Source organism: Musca vetustissima, unplaced genomic scaffold, assembly GCF_032173495.1.
Source record: "Musca vetustissima isolate MV318-11 ecotype Yass unplaced genomic scaffold, APGP_CSIRO_Mvet_v1 utg4569, whole genome shotgun sequence".
Lineage (NCBI taxonomy): Eukaryota > Metazoa > Arthropoda > Insecta > Diptera > Muscidae > Musca > Musca vetustissima.
This window is the reverse complement of record NW_026877951.1, coordinates 102,765-127,740: the sequence shown is the minus strand read 5'-3', so window position 1 is coordinate 127,740 and position 24,976 is coordinate 102,765. Positions and strand designations below refer to the sequence as shown.

Sequence of the window (24,976 nt, the reverse complement as noted above, 5' to 3'; positions counted from 1 at the left end):
AATAAGTTTACCCAGCTAGTGAAAGTAAACTGTTTTTTCTCAAGTCTAATGTCAAAAATTTGGACTGTGTTTACCTTTTCATAATGAGAGTCAATTCACAATAATGGATTTTGACTGCAAATTTAAGTGGCAGCTGATATCCAGCTGGTCTTCCTGGGCGACCATGACACACTAAATAGGTAGTACATTTAGAGCAGCTGATGTCTCGATTAATTGTCAATGTGGGTAATTTCTACATGAATTCGATGTGCAATGTTGCCAACCATGTGAAATACTATAAGGAAAATTTTGACGGAAAGACGAGACAAAAACTAAGGTTTTTGTTTTGATACATAACCTTATTATTGCATCATGTGGGCGACCTTATTTATTTGCCTTAATTACAGTAAACAAGTTGGAAAATAAAAACTATGGCCCAATTATAAGATCGAACAATCCTGATAATTTCATCGGTACGAAAACATAAACAAAAAATTGCCTGTATGGTGATACTTCAATCAAAACTACCAATAAGGATTGATCTATGAAATGGGCCTTGTTAAAAACATTCCTTCACCCGCTGAACTCAAATCTCCCAAGTTTTCTCATGCAACGATATGACAAGAATCTTCACGATCTTGGTAAATTTAATAACTGCAAATATTGAGCTTAAGAAATCTCTAGAAATACAAGATTAAAAAAAACGGCGGTTTTGTCAGTCAGCTGAGCGAACATCTAGAACAAGATCTATTAATAAGGTCAACCAACTAGCGAACGTCAGCTGTTTTTCTTTCTCAAGTCTAATGTCAAACATTTTAATTTTGTTTACGTTTTCATAATGGGAGTTAATTCACAATAATGGATTTTGACAGAAAACTTAAGTGGCAGCTGATATACAGCTAGTCTCCCTGGACGACCTTATTAATAGGCCTCGATATGGGGTTTATAAGTTCTTATCGGAAACAATTTCCTCAGTAAACATATTTTAAAATTTTCATAGTAAATTTTGTAATTGCCAGTTTTGTTGTTAAATTTGAAAAAAATGTTACCATAACTTCTTAGCAAAAATATTTTTGTTATAAAGAAATTATAAAAAGGAAGGCAAATTATTTCGAAGATCATGTTTGATGTTTGAGGAAGCTGTGGACATTTTCCTTTTTTTATTATTAGAGAGACCATACTCAAAAAATATCAGTGTCATTTTGAGACAATTTCCATCATTTTTTGAGAAAAGTTTAAAAAACGCTAAAAATTTTAAACTATATACACAAAAATAAATAAATATCATTGACAGCTGTCTGTGACAGTTAAAATGTTTCAACTTCTATAAATATGTTTTCTAATTCTAATCTAAATAAAACTGATTGTATAAATGCCAAACCCCATTTCAAATGCATTTGGAAAATGGTGGCCTTGCATTTTAATGTGCCATGAATGATGTGGCCTTATACAAAGAAATAAAAGAATATTTAAAAAAATATGTTTGTAATACTTGAGTTCACAAACTTTATAAAAAAAAAGTAAAATAAAATAACAATTATTCATATAAGAAAAATGCAAAACAGAAATAAAATATTGAACTATGCTTTGCAAATATTGTAATCCAACCAAATAAGGCTTATTTTTCTTTACATATATATATATATATATATATTATATCATATATCCTTAAAAACATATGTTATGTCACTAAAAAACCCTTATAACAATTTTAAAACGATTTCAATTGATTTAGCCCCTAAGTCTCTAAAACCACAACATCTATCAAGTCATTCTAAATTATGCAAGTGTAATATTTTCCTGTTTTTTGTTAATATAATTCTTCAGTATTTAAAAAAATAATAGAATATTTAAAAATTGTTAACAATTCTTAAGAATATATTCATGCTTTAATTTATCTAAATGTAAATTATTGATAATGAATAGTAAGAACAACAACAATTAATGTTAGTTTAAACGAGAGTTTCAAAATCGAATTAAAACAATAACAAATAATAATTATTTATGTATGAGGGAGGTTTAACAAATATATATGGGGCAGGATATACTCTTTTGTTGAGGGGGTTTGCCTCATATTTTATATTGGAAATTTGTGAGAAAATACATGTTTGGGAAATTTTAGAAATTGGATCTTTGGCTTACTGTTTTTGATATTTTTATTTAAATTCTTTCCAAATCCTAGTTACTATCTGCAATTTAAATTGCATCTCTTAAATTCTTCTCCTTCCTTCCTTCCATCCATCTTTCCACCTCCCTCTCTCATATATTAGTTATTAACAATCAGAAAAAACATAACTAACTACATTATACACATAGTGTTCAACAAATGTTATGAATAACAAATAATTCTAAAATAGAGAGGATATGAAATGGAATTATCACAAATTCAAAATATATAGTCATTATTTACGATAAGCATTTATACACACTAATTATTAAGTATGTATTCTTGTAATGAGTGTTTTTGTAATATTTTTTGTACAATGTAATATTGTGTGTGTACTTATTTTCATATTTTTATTTTTTTGTAATATTTGATTGTGTTCTTGTAAATAAATAATTTTATTTAAGTAAATAAAAACAACTTAAATAATAAAGGCGAAAAATTTAAAAAAAAATGTGTATTTTTTGTTTTATTATATGGAAATGTGGTTATAAACTTCAAGAATAAATACAAGTAAAAACCAGTAAAGAAAGTTGAAAAGTAGGACGAGCCCGACTATATGATACCCTTCACCACTTTTGGTATATGTATCCTAACAGACGTCGATTTTTCGAATCATTCAGTTCAGTACGCTATGCCAATTACATTAAATTGGGTGGAATGTGTATGGGAGCTTAACTAAATCTGAACCGATTTTCACGAAACTTAACGAACATCATTCTAGACTCAACTCAGTATGTTATGCCAAATTTCGTGCCAATCGAAAGATATATAGGGACTTTGGTCCACCGTTTACATTAAATCGGACGCAAAAATATATGAGAGCTATATCTAAATCTTAACCGATTTTCACGAAACTTAACTCACATCATTTTAGACTCAACTCAGTACGCTATGTCAAGCTTCGTGCAAATCGTAAGATATGTAGGGACTGTGGTGCACAACTTACATTATATCGGACGAAAGTAGATATGGAAGCTATATCTAAATCTGAACCGATTTTCACAAAACTTAGCATACATCTTTCTAGACTAAATTCAGTGCGCAATGCCAAATTTCTTGCAAATCGTAAGATATATAGGGACTTTAGTGCACCATTTACATAAAATCGAAGGAAAATATATATGAGAGCTATATCTAAATCTGAACCGATTTTCTCTAATTTCAATAGGGTTCGTCCTTGGGCCAAATAAATGAGCAGTGCCAAATTTCATCCAATTCGGATTATAAATGCGACCTGCGATAGGTGTCTTATACAAAATCTGGCCACATATTTGGTAGCTAAATCATCGATAACATTGTGACTCAGACAAGAACCTGCAGTCAAGATTTATTCAATGTCCTTTACTACCATGCAGATTTGCTATACAGAATTGTAGTGTTTTTTATCTTATCTGAGAACATTTATCTCCTATCTCAGGAATCAATTGATGCTATATTATCCCTAAAATGGCGAAAGCCTCTTATGAGTTGGTTTAGGTTATACTACATAAAATATAGATGTAAGCAATTAGTAACTTTGCCTTCGTCTTGTCGACCGAAGTCTGGAATTCATAGAATACTGCAATATTATAGTTCTTAAACATTGTCGGCTTCTATTTTCTTAAAGTTTATTTTGATGTAGGATGCGGCTACACCAATCCCAATTATTCTAATTCAAACAGATCATTAGCAAGGGATATCGAAGACAAAGGAACTTAGGTTACACTAACACTTTTTCTGATACATGTTATTTATTCTCTGCTCATTGCAAGGTCTATAGATTATAGATCCAATTTGAAAAGCGGGTACCGTCTAGTTGCTCAAAATATATGAAGTATTTAAGAATAATCCAATATGTTCCAATATGTTTCCTATCTACATTTTCAATATAAGTATTATAGCCACTTACCCTTACAAAATCTCGTGCATCCTTCAGTGAGATATTGGTATTATTGGGCTATTTCAAGCAGCCACCAGACCGTTTAAATAAAACACAAGGACATAATTAAAATTCGATCTGATTAACATGCGAAAATTGGAATGTTTGATGAACTTTTTTTTATTTTCATTGAAATCAATGTCAATTTCGGATTTTGGCCACTTCATGCCAATTCTTGCCGCTAATAACACACATTCACAACGACAAATTCTTTCAGCACTATTTTCATTAATTCTCTCATTGTTATCAATTTTAAATATCGCCAAATTTTATTAAGATTGAAAATTTGTCATGGATATTTGTAAACATACTTTGTCAAAAAACTGAAACTTTAAAAGATGACGCTACCGGAATTTCGAAATTCAACTTTTTCTTACAATCTGTCAGTTGATTGACAACCTCCTCTTCACAAAGATTGCCAACCTCATTCCAATTAGAATGCGACACTTTTTACGAAAAATGTTTCCACGGCAACCCTAATTTCATAAACGAACTGTGGGAATCAATTTTTCATAACAAGTCTACCGAATTGGCATCTGCTATATAATTCGTGGTGTATAGCAGTCAAATATTGAGGTTTCTTAGAATCGGAATAATTTAGTTCAATTGTAACTCCCGGTATATTAATGAGCTGGTTCGTCAGTTATTCCATCTACACACCATGTATATTGCAAGATCTGATCCAGGCCTGCTATCTAGTATTTGAATATCAGCTGTTTTCTTGTCGTTTGTCACTTACCATTCGTAAATATAAATATTATTCCTCTCACTAGCTTTTCTCCTCATTCGTAAACATAATGCATTTTCGTTGATTTTACTTCTTCCAACATTTCATAATAAGAAATAGTTCATTAACTCATTTCAGTGAATCGTTCAATTGAAGCACAAGGCGATTACTGTTCGGGTCCCTAGGAATCAATTGGAACTGGAAGAATACCCATGAAAATGGCCAGTGATTGGTAAAAAAACTTATTTCAATAATCAAGAAATCCACATAAGCAACTATGGCTTCGTTTTCACAGGGTTTGTGCACCCCGCCTCTATGAGGTCACCAAAAACTACTTTCCAAGTTTTCAGACATTTGATCATCCACTGAAACTGGTCACAGTGGTGGATAGCAAGGGGACAAGAGCGCCAAGTTTGGGTAGCAATGCCAGTAGCCGTTCATCTAGCATGTCGGTACTGGCCGATCCGTTGTCACAAACAACATTGGATGCGGCCCTGGATCCTTTGTCGCAGTTTGCAAAGCAGGACCAGGATGCTATAGATCCATTAACACAAATGGCCTCGGAATATGTAAGGAAGGGGAATTCAATTAAAACTATGTTAATAAACAATGGATTTATCATTACAGGAATCCTTTAAAAAGGTCAAATCGAAAATACGCGACAAAGAAACATTGGACGTACTCGAGGACACTTTAAATTGGAATTCCAGACGGTTGACCATATTAAATAAATTCACCACATCTGAAAAGCTATCAATATCAACTAGTTTCTTGACAACATCCAGTTCATCTCAGTTGGGAACTGATACAAGTATATAATACCCTATACCGTGTTTAATTGTCCCGATTAACTTTTATTTCCTCCCCTCGTTTTCCATTTAGTTAAAGTCCAAACTGTTGTCTCCGATAAGGTTAAATTTCGTTTAGAACAATTAGATGATTTTGAAGATGGCTCGGTGCGTCATATGATGGACTTAACCCAGCAGGAATATATTCAACGCATAGAACAATTAAATCATGAATTGGTACAATCCTGGCATAATGATCAGCGCGTTAAGGCCTTGAAAATCGCAATACAATGTTCTAAAATTTTAGCAGATACCTCTGTTCTATCCTTTTATCCCAGTCAATTTGTTCTTATCACAGATATATTGGATATTTTTGGAAAATTGGTATATGATCGGCTTAAACAGAAGGCCACTTCGGGACCAGAGTAAGTTTGTCATCGAATACAAATAAATGAAGTGAATTAATTGCTACTTTTTGTTTCAGATCCATGCGCCAATCCAATGCTGATAGTGCGCGAGATACATGCCAAAATTGGTTTTTCAAAATCGCCTCAATTCGTGAACTTTTACCCAGGTTGTATGTGGAAATGGCCATACTAAAATGTTATGAGTTTTTAAATGAAAGGTAATTGGGGGAGTTTTTTTTGAATTTATAATAACAAATTTATGCAAAATTATTATTTTCTGTTAACATTAGTTACGACGATGCTTTACTGCGCTTAACCAAAGCTTTACGTGGTATTGGAGATCCATTGGTGGCCATATATGCCCGTTGCTACTTAGTGCGTACCGGGGTACTTTTGCAATCACCCAACAAGGCATATATTTATCAAAATTTCAGAGACTTCCTGTACATATATCAAACGGTAAGATAGACCCCTACTTTTGTTTTAAAATTTTGTTCAATTTTAATTACCTTTCTCCTTGCAGATATTTAGCGGTTCAATACGTTCTGAATTGAATAGACAACGGGTTGATATGTCAGCTTATTTGGCATTATATGGTCCTGCTTTAAATTTTATCTTAGAAGCATTGGTGCACAAAAATAGTCTCTACAATGAAGAAATTCTCAAGGATGTTCAAAGTATAAAAAATAAGTAAGATCTTTAATGTATTCCAATTCTACATCGATTCTAATATACAAATTGTATTACAGTGGCACAATTCTTATGTCAATTTTACACGCCTTCCAACCGGAATTCATTGCCGCTCATGCCTTTGAATTTGTTAATGTTTTATCCGCCTCTACTGAGGGTATTTCTAAGTCGCAACTCTTCAAAGCACTGGGTACAAGTATGAGTACATGCTCGCCACTGTGTGAATCCAAACAAACATTTTTACATGAAGTGTTTAAGACCATTAATACCTTTACCGATCCCAATGAATATATAATAAGTGTTGAATCATGGGCACAATATATTGCCACAAATATGCCGGTAAGTAAAAGGGATTAATTCGCAATACCTATCTACGTCACGTCAATTTTAAATAAATTTTGATTTTAAGACATTTTTGTATCCCTGTGAAAATATAGTAATTACAATCTTTTTCAGATTGCCGAAGTAAATCGCTTCCTGGGAGAAATACACAGTCGCATTTCCATCTCAAAGGCCGTGTGCGAAAAACATCATCAACAATTGAGGAATATACTGGATAAAATATTGCAATATCACAAAAATATTGAATTGCTTTTGGTGCAAGTAAGTCCAATTGTGATTAAGCAACTTTTATCTATTTTGTTTCCAGAAATAGTAAAGAGATCAGATCATAGAAGATCTAAAAATCATAGACAATCATATGTAGTCTAGATAGATCTTCGATAGACGACCAAAAGGTCTCCTCATAGACGACAAAGGGGTCTTCTCTTCTTCTATATCAAACAGTCTTTACATAAAATATCAATCACATAGTTTTCTGTGTATATCTCAAAAGGTATCTTTGAAGAAATTCAGATTTTTTCGCAGAGAACCAGATAACACTCTCTTAGAGGAACCAGATTCCTCTCACAGATTACAATTAATGAATTTATTCTTAAATATATCATAAAAATATGATCCCAATCGTAACATGAAAACCAGAAAATTCTCTCATAAAAGTTGAAGAGGCATTCTCGCGGAAAAGAACTCATTTTTACCATAGGTTACCTTGTGAGTTTTTATGTATAACAAGTCGACCAATAGGTCGATGTATTCTCATAATTGAGATCTTCTTGTATGAAGACTTTTTGGTCTTCTATATAAAGACCTCTTGATCTTCAATGAGTAGACTTTTTGTCCTTCTAAGAGTCGACTTTTTGATCTTCTATGACAATACCTCTTAATCTTCTATGAGAAGACATTTTGATCTCCTATGAGAAGGCATGTTGATATTCTATAAGAAGAACCTTTGTCTTCTATGAGGAGAACTTTTGGTCTCTTCATAAAAAAATCCCAAGGTCTTCTTGTAGAAGAATGTCACGAAAACAAGAATATCATATCATCTTCGATGAAAAGATCATGAAGACTTCTTACCCTGAAATCTCATTGTATAAATCTTTTTGATTTTTTGAGGAAGTCAGGGGGCTCTTAGAATTCTAGAACTCTCGGAGACTTTATCTAAAAGAACTCAAGAAGATTTTTTAAGGAAGACATCTTTCCAGAAGGTTTCAGAAATGTTGCAAAGCCTTCGAGGAGTTAAAGTCTTACTTAGCCAATTTCCCAAATTTTCAGATCATATCTAAAATATTCGGCTCATAAAAAATAATTGCCAATTAAACATTTATTAGATTATTTGTGTAGACACAAATAATCTATAAATCATTTTTTAAAATCTTCTTTTCTATTTCTAGGAACACTTTTTGGCCTATTTGGACTTATTTCAAAAAGAGTCACTAAAAGTTGAAGCTTGCAAGCATATTTTGGATATTTACAAACGAAATGGTAGTGATTCCACAAATGATCCCATTGTTATAAATGCCTTAATGTATATCGGAAAAATACTCAATGATTATGTAAAGTAAGTCATTACAGCATTCATTTTGAAAATACATCATTTAAATACATCCGTTTCTTTCAGTGCCCTAACCGTTGAAGATGAAAGGCGACAAATCTCAAATTTAATTTGCAATTTTATACGTAAAGTTCATTTTGGTACAGATTTCGAGAAGCAATTAAGTTTTTATGTCGAGGCGAGGGGTACATTTTCTAATCTCGATAGTGTGTACAATACTTTAGTACATTCCGTTAATAAATTGGCAATGGAAACATGTCAAATTGTGCAATATAAACATACACGAAAAACGCTGAGTTTTGTTAAGGCCTGTGTGGCATTTTGTTTTATAACCATACCCAGTATTACATCGATACAACAACAAATGGATTTATATTTATTGAGTGGACAAGTAGCATTGGTGAACAATTGTTTGGGCCAGGCTGATGCTTGCTTTGAGGAGGCATTAAATCTTGTACCAGATTTACAAAATACCATAGATATCGATGGTAAATCACGAACAATGGATACGTATCTTACAGCGTTTCTTAATAATATGTTGGCCACATTGGTATTGGTACCCGATAGCCCGGATCAGGGTGTATTGTATTTGTTACGTTTGCTATTGGATGTTATTCAAAAATATCCGTTTGCCCACGAAAGTGGTCCCGCAAATATCTACTTAAATGCTCTAGATATGTTGTATGTGCAAAGTTTGGAAACGTTTCCCTATCACATACCGGGAGGTAGGTTTAAATATATATATTTTTTAATTTAACAATTGTTTATTTTTTTTTAGTTATTTCTAATGATGATCTATATGGCCACGATCCCAAATTTTTGGGTGAGGTAAATAATTTGTGTGCCTTTGTGGTGGAAGAAATCCTACGATGTTTAAGTCAATTGGGTAATATCCAACAATATAAACTGCAAGCCACACTTTCATTGGAACTTTTGGTACGCATTGTACGCTATGCTGATTTATCCAAGGAACAAATATATCTTTTGGCTTTGAATCTGGGTCTATTGGCCTTGAAACATGAATCCCTAATGGAAGCGAAATATATTGTAAGTATCTGCAGAATGTGCCAGATTACAAACGATAATTTTTATTTTACATATTAACATATTAGTTGGTTAAATTATATTAAAAAATAATAAATTTTTATTAGTAATAATATTATATTATTTATTTGTGTATTCCTGCAGGTTCGTGTCCTAAAGTCTCTCGAGGATTATCATAAAATATTGCAAAACATTTTTCCTTCTCAGGCCAAGTATTTGCAACAAATACTTGCACGTTTGCAATCGAAGCAGTAATCGGCGTTGAACGCTTAAATCGTTTTTTTATTATCGAAAACTGACACAATGAACGATGACCACTTTAAATAATCAATTATCATAACATAAGCTTTGTATTATTAAGAAAAATTATTTATACTCATGTACAATTTAGAATTCATTAAATATATATAACTTCTTTATACTACAATTGATGATGGTTGAGAAGATTTTTTGGTCTTCTATAAGAAAACTTTGTAGTATTTATAAGAATTGTTTGTCTTCTATGAGAAGACTTTATGGTCTTCTATGAGAAGATCTTTTGGTCTTCTATGAGAAGTACTTTTGGTCTTCTATGAGAAGACCTTTTTGTCTTCTATAAGAATACCTTTTGATATTCTATACGAAGACCTTCTGGTCTTCTATGAGAAGACCTTCTGGGGGGTTACTCTGTATTGCGATGCGTAAGAAAAATTGTATCGCATCGCGTAATTGGTACTCTCTAATTCGTTTTCGTATCTCCTTTCGCATCTACTTTACGCAAATGTGGCATCACCGCAATCTGTAATACGAAAACGCATGTCAAACTAGTTCGTTAAACGCAAATATCTTGCGTTAACAAAATAGCAAACGCAAATGAAGCGAAACATGTAAATAAGAACAATTAAAGTTTTTATTTACATCTAAATTGATAATTATTTTGGGTGAAAGCCAAAAAAAGTTACAGTTGACGACTCAGCACCGTCAGTTCCAAACTTTAGTAGATTTTATGGTGCAACACAGCGATTTGGCAAGGGGCCAGTTGTAGAGTTCAAATGCGAAACGACGCGCGAAAAAATTGTAGAGAAAACTGGATGATGACCTTAATTCAGATGGACCTCCTGTAAGAGATGTCGCTGGTTGGGAAAAAGTAATGTTTTATATTTTATATATATAAAATGTGAAACTATGTGTGCATATTTACAGGTTGGTGTTGATAACCACCTTGTCCAAGCAATTTCAACGTCCACTTTTATTGGATTTGGAATTGCTGTGGATCTATTTGGAACGACGAGGTCATTTTTAATAGCGTTTATTAAAAACATAAACGCATCTTTATTGAGACGAACATTTTGTACAAATTTATAAAAATTAAATATTTGAAAACGTTTGACACATTATTCGTACTTCTATTTTCTCTTAAAATTCTTTTTTTTTAGTTGGTTCGTCATTTTTGTTTAAAAAAAACACTCGTACCACATAAAAATATGTTTTGAAATGTTTAATGTTAAAAAAAACACTCGTACCACATACAAATATGTTTTTATTTACAATTTTTTGACGTTTCCTTTTGTCATTTTTCGTTATTGTTTACTTTGTGGTGCCAGTGTTGCCCTATTTTGGATTTATTTTGCGAATGCGTTTGCGTGAGCGATACAGAGTACCAAATTGCACTCTTAACGCATTTAGCTTTCGCATCGCACTGGCTTTCGCAACGCAATACAGAGTAACCCCCCTGGTCTTCTATGAGAAGACCTTTTGGTCTTCTATGAGAAGACCTTTTGGTCTTCTATGAGAAGACCTTTTGGTCTTCTATGAGAAGACCTTTTGGTCTTCTATGAGAAGACCTTTTGGTCTTCTATGAGAAGACCTTTTGGTCTTCTATGAGAAGACCTTTTGGTCTTCTATGAGAAGACCTTTTGGTCTTCTATGAGAAGACCTTTTGGTCTTCTATGAGAAGACCTTTTGGTCTTCTATGAGAAGACCTTTTGGTCTTCTATGAGAAGACCTTTTGGTCTTCTATGAGAAGACCTTTCGGTCTTCTATGAGAAGACCTTTTGGTCTTCTATGAGAAGACCTTTTGGTCTTCTATGAGAAGACCTTTTGGTCTTCTATGAGAAGACCTTTTGGTCTTCTATGAGAAAGCCTTTTGGTCTTCTATGCGAAGACCCTTTGGTATTTTATGAGAACACATTTTGATCTTCTCACAGATTACCTTTTGGTCTTCTATAAGAAGACCTTCTGGACTACTATTAGAGAGGACCTTCTGTTCTTTTGGGCTTCTTTAGGAAGATTTTTTTTGTCTTCTATCAGAGTAACTTCTGGTCTTCTATGAGAATATCTTTCGGTATTTTATGAGATCTTTCCGTCTTCTATTAAAAGACGTGTTGTTTTTAATGCGAAGACCTTTTGGTCTTCTATGCGAAAGCCTTTTGACTTTTTGGACTTCTATAGAAAGACCTTTTGAAGTAATCTACAATTGTACTTACTGTGATACAATTAATCTTTCACGAAATCGTTTATATTGTAATTTTGAATAGAAACCACAATAAATAATTTTGGTTTTTTTTCTAAGTTTTTTTTATTGGAAAAGAATTGTCGTTTTTTGTTTTTTTGTTGTTGTTTTATTTAAATATATTCTTATGATCAAAGTGATACGCTGCTGTAATTATATGCTCGTATTATTCTGTTTCTTTATTTTCAATTTATTTATGGTTTTTGTTGTTGTTTTTTATTATTATGAGAATTATGAAGTTTAGTGTACGTAAGTGTGTGTGTGTGAGTTTGTGTTCTGTAGTATGAATGCGAGTTTGGATTTTGGAATAGTAAAGTGTAAAAGTAAATATCGTATAATTTGTGTATCATTTTTTTGTTTGTTGTAATTTATTTCCATATTTTGTATAATAATATACACTACCACTTGTTTTTTTGTTGTTTACTTTTTTGTAACTATAGGTATTTTCATAAACTCTTCACTACACAAAAGCGTAATAAATTATGGCAAAACAAAGAAGAAGAAAAAGAGGAATACCTTTCTTTGTGGGGGCGTGATTTCTTTTTTTAACAAGTAGGGTGTTTTTTTTCAAAAATAGGAAACTAACTATAGAACTATAAATGAAAGTCAAGCTTTTTTTCCATAACCATCCCGAGAATGAAAACTTCTAGTAATTGAGAAAAAATAAGAAAACTGCAAAGCATTTAGGGAATGTCGACAATTCATTGACATTTTTATATAAATTTTCTGAACGAAAAATTCAAATTCTTTATGAAAACAACTTTTTTAAAGAAGGCATTCGTCCATAGCTTTCAGATGAATATAAGCAGTTTATTTGCATTTACCTTCCAGCAAACCATCCCTGTCACATTTATAAAAAAGAAGTACCCTTAAGCAAATATTTAAACACCAAAACCTTAATGGTGTAGTTGGTTTGAGGACAAGAATATGACCGTACAACTTAGTGTGTTTGAAAAAGACGTTTCTTTGTTTTGTTTGTTTTTTTAATAGACACACACATTCTAATAAATGTTACCATTTACTTATGAGCCATTCTAAGAAATCTGATGAATTTACCAGCGAAAAGGGGCCGACAATAAAAACAAACTCAATTTACCAGCGAAAAAGGGCCGACAATAAAAACAAACTCCACTAACAGTTTAATAGTCATTTCAATTACCGGAAATAAAGGAAGTCCTTAAATAATGCAAGTATGATGTCATTGTTGGTCCTTACTCCGTTTCTTTCGTGCTATTAATTATTCTACCCAAGTTGTACACACCAAAACACATCCTGCTACCCCATAATTAAAAGTAAAATTGGTTTATGACACCCTAGGGTAATATAACATTTATGAAATTTTCTCCCCCTCCACCCAACAACAACAATAAAGGTGGAACAAACTTCAGTGCTATTTTTTAAATGTCAAACCTTTTGGCCACATAATGATGTGTTTTGATTCATGTTTTAATGTCTAAATTAAACTACACCTTTTTCAAATGTTATTCAAAACATTTCAATTGCAATTCGAGAATTTCATTTGTAATTCGCAAACTCAATTTGCAATTCATAACATTTCAGTTTTAATTCGAGAATGTAATTGGTAATTTACAACATTTCATTTGCTATTTTAAACTTTTCATATGAAATAAAAAAAAAAACATTTCCGTTTGTCATTCGTATATTTCCATTCTAAATTCGTAGAGTTTTATTTGAACTGCAAAGAAATTAATTTACAATTCAATGAATTCAATTTAAAATTCATAACATTTCACGTGCAGTTCATAATATTTCAGTTGTAATTCGTAACAATTCATTTCAAATTCAATATGTATGAATTTCTGTTACCAATAATATTTTTCGAATTTAAATGAAATGAAAGTGTTATGTATTTCAAATCAAATGTTATGTATTTCAAATAAAATGTTATGAATTTCAAATGGAAGTATATGAATACAAACAAGTGAAAAAGCGTTAAATTCGGCCCTTGGATACCCTCCCACCATAGGTATACTGACAGATACTTGAAATGAAAACATAGGGAATATACCAAAAAGTGAACCTATACAGATAATTCTACAAACCGGTTTATGTAATCCATTATGTACACCAAATACAAATTTCAGCAATTTTTAATGAAAACCCCAAAACATGGACGATACTAATAACGCATGGTAGAATATACAAAGTGAAAAACTGACTATTTCCCCCTATACTTTGGTATAATACGCCTATATAGGGACAACCCCTACACACGGAACTTATATAAACTTATTTTAATATAAAAAGGGGGAATATAAAAAGGGGGCAAATATTAATACTTTTTAGAAGGATGATTTGTTACCATAGCGAATTCGGTTGAAAACGCGCTCAAGAACACCAAAATACCGAAAATTGAGGGTACCCTATATGGGGGCTACCCGAAAAAATGGGCCTATAATTACAATTTTTAGTGAAGAAATTTGGTACCCAATAAGAACCCATTGTTAAAAACGCTCTTTAACCCCCGAAAATACCGTAAATTGGGGGTACCTTTATATGGGGGCTACCAAAAAAAGTGGACCTATTTTTTTAATTTGTAGTGGAGGCATTTGATACCCAAAAAGAACCCAATGTACCAAATTTCAGCGAATTCGGTTGAAAAGTGAGCTCAAGAACCCAAAAATATCGAAAATTGAGCGGCACCCTTATATGGGGGATATGCCTAAACTTTGACCGATATAGCCCATCTTCGAAGTTGACCTGCCTGCAGACAAAAGACGACTCTATGCCAAATTTTGGCGATTTATCTCACGGTCAAACGAACTGACATGGCTATAAATGTTACTCTGATCAAGAATATATACTGTACAGAACGCTGTACGTTACCCTGTTCGTTTTCATAAGTCCCATTCCAATACATGGAGATCGGTAACTGAAGTATATTAACGATTCAAAAAGTCAACACAATAATCATCGACGTTGCTCAACCAACACCACACATGAATACTCTAGAACGTAAACATAAAAAAATATTCAACAAGATTGTGGGTATTTTGTGGTTTCCAAATCCATATACAGTATTAGGATTGAATAAACAAAAATTGCCTACGATAGACAGTTCATTTTTAGATCGCATGTATTGGAACTTTCCCAAATGCATAAAAGTCCCCTTATATTCCCTTTCGCACATATTCCCATCCGACAATAAAAAAAATAAGTATTAAACATTTAAATGAATATCCATGAAGTGCGTAGAAAACGATTTTTAAATCCCCACCACTAGGGCACACAATTATTCACAAATCACATTCCATTGCAAAAGTAAAAAAAAAACGAAACGGAATAACTCATACGCCTTCCTTCCTCTCTCCCTCTACCTAAGAATGATATTAAACTGTTCCGCAGCAGTCTTAAAAATTAAGAATTATTTACTAATATTTGATTAATAATAAATTTGTTTATTTTATTGTGTGTTTCGTAGCAGTTTTTTATTATTAATTATCAAATTTTTTTATGTAATTTTATATGACTGTTCTTCTGCTGCTGCTTCTTGATGGTTTATTGGTTAGTTGGTAGGTAGGTTGTTTGGGATTTAGTGTGTGGTGTGTTGTTGTGTGGGTGGTTGGTTGGAAGTGTGTGTGTCTTGTATTTCTAATATATGTACTTCTTTTTTAGTTGTATGTCTGTCTCTCATCACTTTGCGCAATTGTTCTCTAATCTTCTCTCAATATTTAAAAAATGATAATATTTTTGTTGTGTTTGTTTTTTTCTTTTATTTGTTGTTTATTTTTTGATGTAATTTTTTCTGATGTTGTTGTTCTTATTTGTTGCTGTTTTTTATTTTATTTTTAATATATAATTTTCATTTTTGTTATAATATTTTTGCTTTTATTATTTATCCTTTTTTGTAATGCAAAAAAATAATTTTTTCATTTTCAAACATTGAAATGATGGAGGAGAAGGTGGTGTAGAATTGTGTCTATTGGCGGCTGCATTTATTGGACACACATGGGGTGACGCAAAATAATAAAGGAGACAACGAGCTGAATTTTTGTGTGTTTTATTGGAGTGGAGGGGAAGAAGAGTAGTTTCTGTATTTTTTGTTTTCTTTTCAGTTTCTACTGCTCTTGTTTTTTGTATTATCGAATGTGACCTCTATAAAAAGTGGAAAATATAGAATTATTACATTTAATTGTAATGACTACATTTAAAAAAAATACATATGTATAATAATATAATAATAATAGTAGTTGTTGTTTTGTTGATGATGTAGAAAAAAACATGCTTCTGCGGATTGTCGATCCAACGACCGACCACTCGATCGCTCGATTGACTGACTGGCTGTTTGATTTAATTAATACAAACGAACATAAAAAGACAAGAGATGAAAAAGAGATGTGTACTTCTGGTATTTCCGAATTGAAAAATTTTATTAATTATATGTAGTTTGGGGGTGGGTGGTGGAAGGAGGAATAGAGAAGGGAGCCATGAATTATGAATTGTTTCTGGGATTGTTGTTCTTGTAGTGGTGGTGGTTGTGGAGAAGGTGGTGTTGCAGTTGCGGTAATAACTGGAGAACAGTTTCCTTTCTTTCTGTTTCTTGTTGTTGTTGTAGTTTTAAAAATAAGAAATGCAAATAGTATTTTAGGGGGTATGTTTTTGTTTTGTTTTTAAGGATTTTTTTGTTTTGTTTTGTGGGGGGTTTACTTAAATTACGACACATCCTGATCTTCAACATCTTGGATTTGTTCTTTTTGTTCACCATCACCTGCAAGAGAAGAAGAAAAACAAAGTATGCACATGTATAAGTATAATCAACAATTCGCATATGGGGGGCGGAGGTATGTATTTAGTACAGAACAAACACTTACCATCGGCTTGCATATCCGATGTCCATAATGTAAGGTTGTCCCTCAGCAGTTGCATGATAAGTGTGGAATCTTTGTAACTTTCTTCACTTAATGTATCAAGTTCTGCAATGGCATCATCGAATGCTGCTTTCGCCAAACGGCAGGCGCGATCGGGTGAGTTCAAAATTTCATAATAGAATACCTGGAAAAGAAAAATAAATGAGGAAACATTTGGTTAGTATTGAAAGGTCACAAATCAAATCATGTTGAGGTGGTTGATTTCTGGTGTAGATCATATGGAAGCTTTGTGTGTGGAAAGATTTGACATCAATTGGAAAATGTTTTGCTTCATTTGAGGGAGTTTTTTTTTTCTAAATACTATTTTCTATATCAAAATGGCCAATTCAAATTCTACTCACCGAGAAATTAAGCGCCAAACCCAAACGAATTGGATGTGTTGGTGGCAAATCATTCATAGCAATATCACTAGCTGCCTTATAGGCAATCAATGAATTTTCGGCCGCATCTTTGCGATCCGAACCGGTTGCAAATTCAGCCAAATAACGATGGTAATCACCCTTCATTTTATAGTAGAATACTTTACTTTCGCCTGTGGTGGCACATGGAATGAGATGTTTCTCTAAAACATTTAATATGTCCGAGCATATATCGCGTAATTCTTTTTCGACTTGTCCGCGATAGGTTTTGATCATTTCCAATTTCTCCTCGGCACCCTTATTCTCCTCCTTTTGTTCAATTGAGGTAATTATACGCCATGAGGCACGACGAGCGCCAATCACATTTTTGTAGGCAACCGATAAAAGATTACGTTCTTCAACGGTTAGTTCAACATCCATGGAGGCAACTTTTTTCATGGCCTCAACCATTTCTGTAATGGAAAAAAAGAAGAAGAAAAATATGAAAGATAAGAAAATAATTTCAAAATTGTTCTTTTTTTTATTTAAAATTATGTGAGAAATTTGCAAGGGTCCATACATTCATCTTCATTTGTTGCTGGTTATCGAGTTCAATTAGTATTGTAAAGGTGGGTATGTCATATCTGGGAGTGCCAATTATTTATTTCAAAATTTATATAAATTACGAAATACAGGAATTTATAAATGGTTGGATATCAAAATGGGTTTGAAGTAAAAAAATGTTGAGTCAATTGACGACCGAAGGGTATATTTTAAAACGTAAAATACTATATTTTTGGTAATTGTTGAAATCGTAGCAAATAATATACCACTTAAGTTTCTTATACAATCAAAGTATTTAAAAAATGCAAAAAAGACACGTTATCCAATACGGACCCAAATCCATGCTTAGGAAGTTCATTTTTTATAGAATACTACTCTAAAACCAAAAACAAGGAGATCTAATAAAATTCCGAAGGCATTTCCTTCAATGATCTTAGATAAAATAAGAAATGTTTCAGATTTCCCTACATAAGTCCAAAAATATTTCCCATAACATAGAATATAGGTGTGTTCTCTTAGATATTTTCCCATAGAAGACTCATAAATGGCGGGTAAGTATTATCATGGATATTTTTTGATTCCACAGATATTCGTTAAAAAAATCAAATAGGTTCTCATATATTGCCAACTGAAGACGGGAGATTTTCTAAATGAAAACAAAAGATTTCTCATTGAAGTTTAGTATAGTCTTCTCAGAGATCGGGAAAAGACTCCGACAGAAGGGCAATAAAACATTTTTTATAAGGTAAAGGTCTATAGGGTTGTATAAATTTGACTTAAATCCTCCTGAAAACACCAGTATTATTAGAAGGTCAATAGGAGTTGAAATATTCAATTCGTTTTTACAATGAAAAGACCAGATGTAACTTCTAATGGTAGGTAAAAAAACGTTTTTCGCTAGATAGCCATAAAGAATGACAATTCATTTTCCAGGGAAAGACAGATTGCTCAACGTAGGCCCAACGGTCTTTTCAAAGAGTGCCAACTAAATATTCTTATAGAAGGCAAAATGTTCTTATTCTACAAATCAAAATACTCATCTATGTGAAATACATAGAAAAAATTTTTTGAAACCTTTTTCAGAGGTAGATATTTTTACCCTAATTATGGGGATATATTTTTTTCTTTGGGCCCGGATGTCAGTGTATCCGGTTATACTCGGTCTTACGGATCCGATATGGGTATAATTTAAAAATATTTCGCAAATGAATTTCCTCGTTTTTGTAGGGTTCTAATGTGACCTATCGCACCATTTTGGAAAGCGCAAATTGTAGCCTATAATTTGAGATATTGACTATAATAAGGCGTATAATGGACCCATGTTCTAAGGAGTTTTTCCAAAAAATCAGGGTAAAAAACTCGTTTTTTTAATCTTTTAAACTATTTGAGATAATTAGAAGAGTACTAAGGTCCAAAATGATTAATTTGTTTCGTTTCAGAAACCCACATTTTATTAGTATTGACTTGTGGCCAATATTATGAATTAAATTTCCTCAATGGATTATTACAAGATGTTCTTCATATAGAAGAGATGCAAAAACTCTTACACATTGAAGGAGCTTTCCTTAGTATTACAAAGGTCACACATCTCTCTTCTAAAATAGCCTGACTTTTGAATTTTTGAGTTTTAAAATTATTCTAATCTAATTTAATATCCCTATGGGTTTTATAATCTCTCAAGTGTTTCATAACTCACTTCATAAGACAACAAAAAAAAACTAGGCTAAAGTTAGAATATTAATAATGACCTTCAATAATTTAAGCATCTCGTAACGATGGTTAAGTTGTCTGTCTGTCTTTCGGAGAAAAGAAACAAAAACCCATTTCACTTGCAGTTTTTAGCAGTCATGCAAATAACTAACCAGGAGGCATCGTGGAACAGACAGGCGCAGCAACAGACCAAAAACAACCAACAATACAAAGAAGACTCAACAATGGAGAAGGAAATGCAGATAATTGTAAATCATATCCATGAACAAAAAAAAAACAATTCTGGCACGAGTCTAGATAATTGTTTGCTGCATAAAACAATCAAGAACACGCATGTTGTTGTCGTAACCAAGGGGAGAAAGAAGATGAATGGGAATTAAACATTTGTGGCCTAAAAGAAAACAACAGCAAGAATAAAGAAAAGCCCTGCTTACAACATCAATCTTCAATTTCAAACAACAGCAGACAAATAGACGACTGACTGGCTGGCTAGGTTATGGCGGCATATCCCACAGACCACTTAAATCGCAGAAAAAAGCTAAAACAAAATATGTAAACGGCACAAACACAACGGCCGGCCAAGTATTTAAAATGTACATTCCCCCAATAATAAAAATAACAACAACAGCAACAATGAGAGGGGCAACAAATAACATAACCTACTCGCGTACAAAAGTTGTTGCCGGCACATAAGAAATTACCGAACAAAGTAGCGAGAAAAAGAAACAAAGCAGAATTCTTTGAATTAAAAAAGAACGAAACGAACAAAAATTATGTGAAATAACAAAAGCAACAAACTTGAAAATAACAAGAACAAACGAACATTTTAGTATCTAAGGCAGTCCGACAGTTAGCCAGTCAAACAGCCAGCCAGCCGCAATCACAGCAGTCGCGTTTTGGCGACTAACATTGATTTAGCAGCCGCCAACTAAAAATCTGCACACACCACAACTCTGGAATGAACATCAAGATTTCAGTCATGCGTGTGAGTGAGCAAGACAAATCCATCTACCACAAAAATCATCATCAGCCAGCCATAATCTCAGTGAGACACGAGGAGACTGTAATCGCCGCTTGGTTAGCTGTTTGCTGCGCGGCGGCATACAACAAAACCAAAACGAAAAGTTGTATTTTTTTGGCAAAATCAAAAGCACACACTGCTGCTAGGCTATAATATATTTTATATCGCATAGATTGAAACAGAAAACAGAAACACAAGTGGAGCGCAAAAACACTAGCACAGTATTGGGGAGAGAGGTTGAAAAGGGGAAGGGTAGGGGAGGGGGGTTCAGTCGGTCGGTCATAAAGAGCGAGCGGTTAGTTAACAACAACAGTATCGTATGTTGGTTGCTTGTTGTGTTCCAATAATAAAATATAACGCATTTAAAAAACAGCAATGAAAGTTGCTCATTACCTGCTGTGGAGTGTTGAGAGGTGAGGAAGCAAAAACTAAGGTAACAACATGGTCACCACACCATTACCACCATCATCATAACCAACCAACATTTTATTGGCGGTGAGTGGTGGCGACATAAAAACTCCACAAAATATCCTTCAACACAGGGCCCACACACACACATACACACTGGTGTATTAAAAACAGGCTCTCAATTATTACGGTTTTGTGATTCGCTTCATGTTCGCTCGCTGGCCAACACCACTCCAGGTTAGACAGTTACGACGACAACAAACTCTTCAAAAACTGCACCCCCAAAAATCAAATCGAAACCAAGTGGAGGTGGTGGATGGGTGGGTGTCGATGACAACGTCGAAATGTCTACCACTTCTTCTGTATTGAACAAAAATCTATAACATAGTTCCTTCCTATATCTGTTTTTTGGACACTAACACACATACAATAATAAAAAAAGAAATAAAATAAAAAAAATATATTTTAGTATGCTCCAATTTCTCAAAAATAAAAATGGTTTGGGGGTAGGTTGATGTTTGTTACCAACTCTAATGGCAATGGAACACACAGGGTTTGGTCCGTTTGATAATAGAGTAAGAGAAGTGGTGGGTGAGTTGCATGTGTAAAAACGTTGCTGCTGTTGTTTGGAGGAGATGGCAAAATTAAATGAATTCTACTTGCGCACAAGGGATGAAAATCTAAATAGAGAGCTGATGGAGAATATTTTCTTCTTCCACCCAGACACAATAACACGCTCCACTACACAACAGCGAGCGAGCAAATAGACAGGCTCCCCCCGACCAGGAAAAACAGAAACAAAACATGCTAATCACGCAAATTATTTAAATTCAAATTTGCCACGGTTACACGTTGTAACACAAAACAACAGCAACACAAACAGTTTCAAACAAAATTTTTTTCCAAAGAACTTATATTGGCCAAAAAAAAACCAACCAGCCACATTAGTGTAAGGTCGCCATTGGTATATACGATGAGTAATACTGCATTTTTTCAGACAGAAAATCTAGCACAGTGTTGCCATGACAGGCAGGATAAAACTGGGTGAAAATAGTAGAAAAACAAAAAAAATTCAAGAAAATTAAATAAAATTTAACATAACCCGACAAAAGGGCGTTTTTCATCATACCCTGAGTAACTATTAAATAAAATTTGACATAACGCGACAAAGGGGCGTTTTTCATCATACCCTGAGTAACTATTTTTGAAATATATAAAAGGTAAAGGTCATATTGTTGAGGTTCAAAAGTAGAAGAAATAAAGTCAAATATAAAGATTGAATTGATTTTCAATTTGTTTAAAAGCCAATACCAAGAACATATATCTGAGGATCAATCAACGGATTTACATTTATCTAAGAATTCCTAAATGAAAAAAATAAAGAATCACAACAGAAGAGTAAGACAAAGAAGGCAAAAATGTAAATATAAGTCAAATAAGAAGATTTTCTAGGTGTGCTGAAGAAGGCTATATTCAAAATTTCGTTTTATACTAGAGGTTACAAACAGATATTTTTTATTCTAAAGGGAAATAGAAACCCCTGCCAATCTGTAATAAAAGTAGCGATTCTACAACAAGATAAATCAATACCTTACATATAATAGTGTGTAGAAGCTAGTTTCAATTTTCATAAATTATCTGTAAAATCGTCCCCTGCGCATCAGCTTTGATCGAATAAATCTTTCAGTTTTCAGTTCAGTTCAGTTTAATTCGGTTATAATAAACTTATACAAACTTATATAAATATATAAAATACTTAACGGAAATATTACGAATCAAAGTTTTCCCACAGATGTTCTTAATATAGAAGAGATAAAAATACACCTATTTGTTACACCTTCAATGTATCATCATTGAAGGAGTTCTCCTTAGTATTACAAAGGTCCCACACACCTCTCTTCTTGCAGCAAATCCAAAATCTATTCATATTGACCTGTTAATAATTATTCTAATCTAATCAAATATCCCTATGGGTTTTATAATCTCTTCAAGTGTTTCATAACTCGCCCCATAAGACAAATCTTTACTCTTAAAGCGAACTGCGGATGTAGCGAATTTTTTTTATAACGAATTATTTATTTGATCCCTTATTTCAGTTTTCATTTATTTTAATTCGGTTATAACGAACTTGCTATAAATATACAAAATACTTAACGATGACCAACCTGATCAACATTTAATTTATAGCTAACGCTGGCAACCTTCACAAAAATTTCAGATTCATCAAAGGATAAGTATTGTATTTTTTCTGCTAATCCTTGATTTTTATCTTACATTGGTTATAACGAACTAATTTCTTTGGTCCTTGTAATATATTTGTAACCAGGACCAGACCTGCTAGTTGTAGAAGATCTGTCAAAATAGTCTGCCTACATTTGTTTCTAAGTGGGATTCATTATACTTATGGTTTTTGTCAAGACATTAGGACCAGAAGGACCTTGTTATCAGTGTTGATTCAAGACACAATTTAATAATTAAATTTCAATTCTGCACTTGTAGGTGACAAGGCTTCACTTTACAGACTTCGAAGTGAGAAATGTTGATGTTGCCTAAAGGGGGAAACACATACGAGAATTCAGACCTGTGGGCCTATTCTGTAACTTTAAACAACATCCGATATTGTTTAAATGTCTTTTGTTATTGTAAAAACAATAAAACAAACAAATGAAATTGTTGTAAAATAAACAATACCGAATGTTGTTAAAAAGTTGCAGAATGGGCCTACTGGCCTGTTAAGTTGTCTTGGTATGAAATTTCAATTTATAAAGGAATATCAGATTCAAACTTGAATTTAGCTACCGTTCTCTTTTATTCTTTTACAACTAACGAAGCCAACTTAGCATGCCAATTCTGACGTCCTCTTTATGTGTTTCTCCTTTAATGCACCTCAGGACTTTTTAAGTTTATTAATATGAATGAAATAAATAGTGAAAAACCGTAAGTCTTAAAATTTTTTCAATCGATTCTATTTCGGCACGAAATTAACACTGATGTAGACTATCAAATAAGTCTGCATAAAAAACCCATTGTTTTTCATAAAAAAAATCTGGGTACATAATCCGAAATTTCTACTTCCATAAACAACACTGTCTTCATGGTACTGGTTCCCATAAGGACATCTATTTCAAAATCATTTCAACCTCTTTTAAACATATAGTTGATTCTAGCATTTACGTGAAATTTGGTCTGTTCCTGTACTGCAGAATCTACTACTTTTTACTACGAAACAAATTTTCCTTTAGTACGGGAACAGACAATTATATCAGCGTTCAAGCACTTCAGTTCAATAACTTATCGAATTCCCTCTCCAACAACACTCCCTTTTTCCAAACCTAAATTATTACAAAACGATCAGATGGATGATGAGCTTACAAAAGAAAAGAAAAAAACAACAACAAAAACATTGTTTACAAACAAATCTCTGCCTATTTTTAAAATTTAAAGAAAAAACTCCCATTCCCCACCAAAAAAAAAAAAATCAGTGAGAGTAAATGGATGAGATGAGTCACTACGACGACGTCGTTTTTAAGTCATTTGCGTGTGTGACGATGATGACGAGTGTGCGCATGCATGCATATTTTTTTGGGGGGATACAAAAAACAAAACACATTTGCTAATTATGATTTCCCCCCAATTTGGGTAAAATGTGTATCATGGCAACTCTATTCAAACAACCAACAACAAAAACGCACACACACACTTCTGTGTATATACACCAAATTCAAATTCTTGACGGTCGGTCGTCGGTAGGTTTGATTACAAGTGAATGTGAGTGTGTGTTTGTGCGTTTTAGACTTTTTTGGTTACTTTTTTCCTTTTGTTCAGCAGCGGCGCGCAAAGCAACAACGATCGATTCATTCATCGATTTTTCGCGCTTGTAATGAAACAAGACGACAGCTCATAGCGAAGAAACGCACAAACACGCACACTCATGCACACCTTTT

General features: G+C 33.0%; 2 protein-coding genes across 3 annotated transcripts in view; one reads left to right on the top strand and one right to left on the bottom strand.

The window, feature by feature from the left end:
* Positions 1 to 5,009: 5,009 nt before the first annotated feature.
* LOC133322688 (VPS35 endosomal protein sorting factor-like) lies at positions 5,010 to 9,687 on the top strand. Its single transcript, XM_061531654.1, has 13 exons — positions 5,010 to 5,023; positions 5,087 to 5,360; positions 5,419 to 5,602; positions 5,674 to 6,004; positions 6,064 to 6,204; positions 6,277 to 6,445; positions 6,510 to 6,676; positions 6,736 to 7,015; positions 7,133 to 7,279; positions 8,407 to 8,573; positions 8,634 to 9,292; positions 9,346 to 9,618; positions 9,680 to 9,687. Exons 1-13 carry the CDS (start codon positions 5,010 to 5,012, stop codon positions 9,685 to 9,687), a joined length of 2,814 nt encoding a protein of 937 aa, XP_061387638.1.
* Positions 9,688 to 16,740: 7,053 nt separating this feature from the next.
* The window catches only part of LOC133322673 (14-3-3 protein epsilon), an 83,381-nt gene continuing 75,145 nt past the window's right edge, over positions 16,741 to 24,976 (bottom strand). For both annotated transcript variants that reach the window (XM_061531638.1, XM_061531639.1), the window contains exons 3-5: positions 17,333 to 17,802; positions 16,935 to 17,115; positions 16,741 to 16,831 (exon numbers count right to left, since the gene is read on the bottom strand). In XM_061531638.1, coding sequence (XP_061387622.1) covers positions 16,776 to 16,831; positions 16,935 to 17,115; positions 17,333 to 17,802 — 707 coding nt within the window. In that variant the 3' untranslated portion in view covers positions 16,741 to 16,775. The remainder of the gene's footprint in view (positions 16,832 to 16,934; positions 17,116 to 17,332; positions 17,803 to 24,976) is intronic.

What these genes read in the sequence shown, in the direction of transcription:
- LOC133322688 (XM_061531654.1), top strand. An exon ending in TCAGTTGGGAACTGATACAA is followed by an intron (nt 5,603 to 5,673) that starts GTATATAATACC and finishes TTTTCCATTTAG; the next exon opens with TTAAAGTCCAAACTGTTGTC. An exon ending in ATACTCAATGATTATGTAAA is followed by an intron (nt 8,574 to 8,633) that starts GTAAGTCATTAC and finishes CGTTTCTTTCAG; the next exon opens with TGCCCTAACCGTTGAAGATG.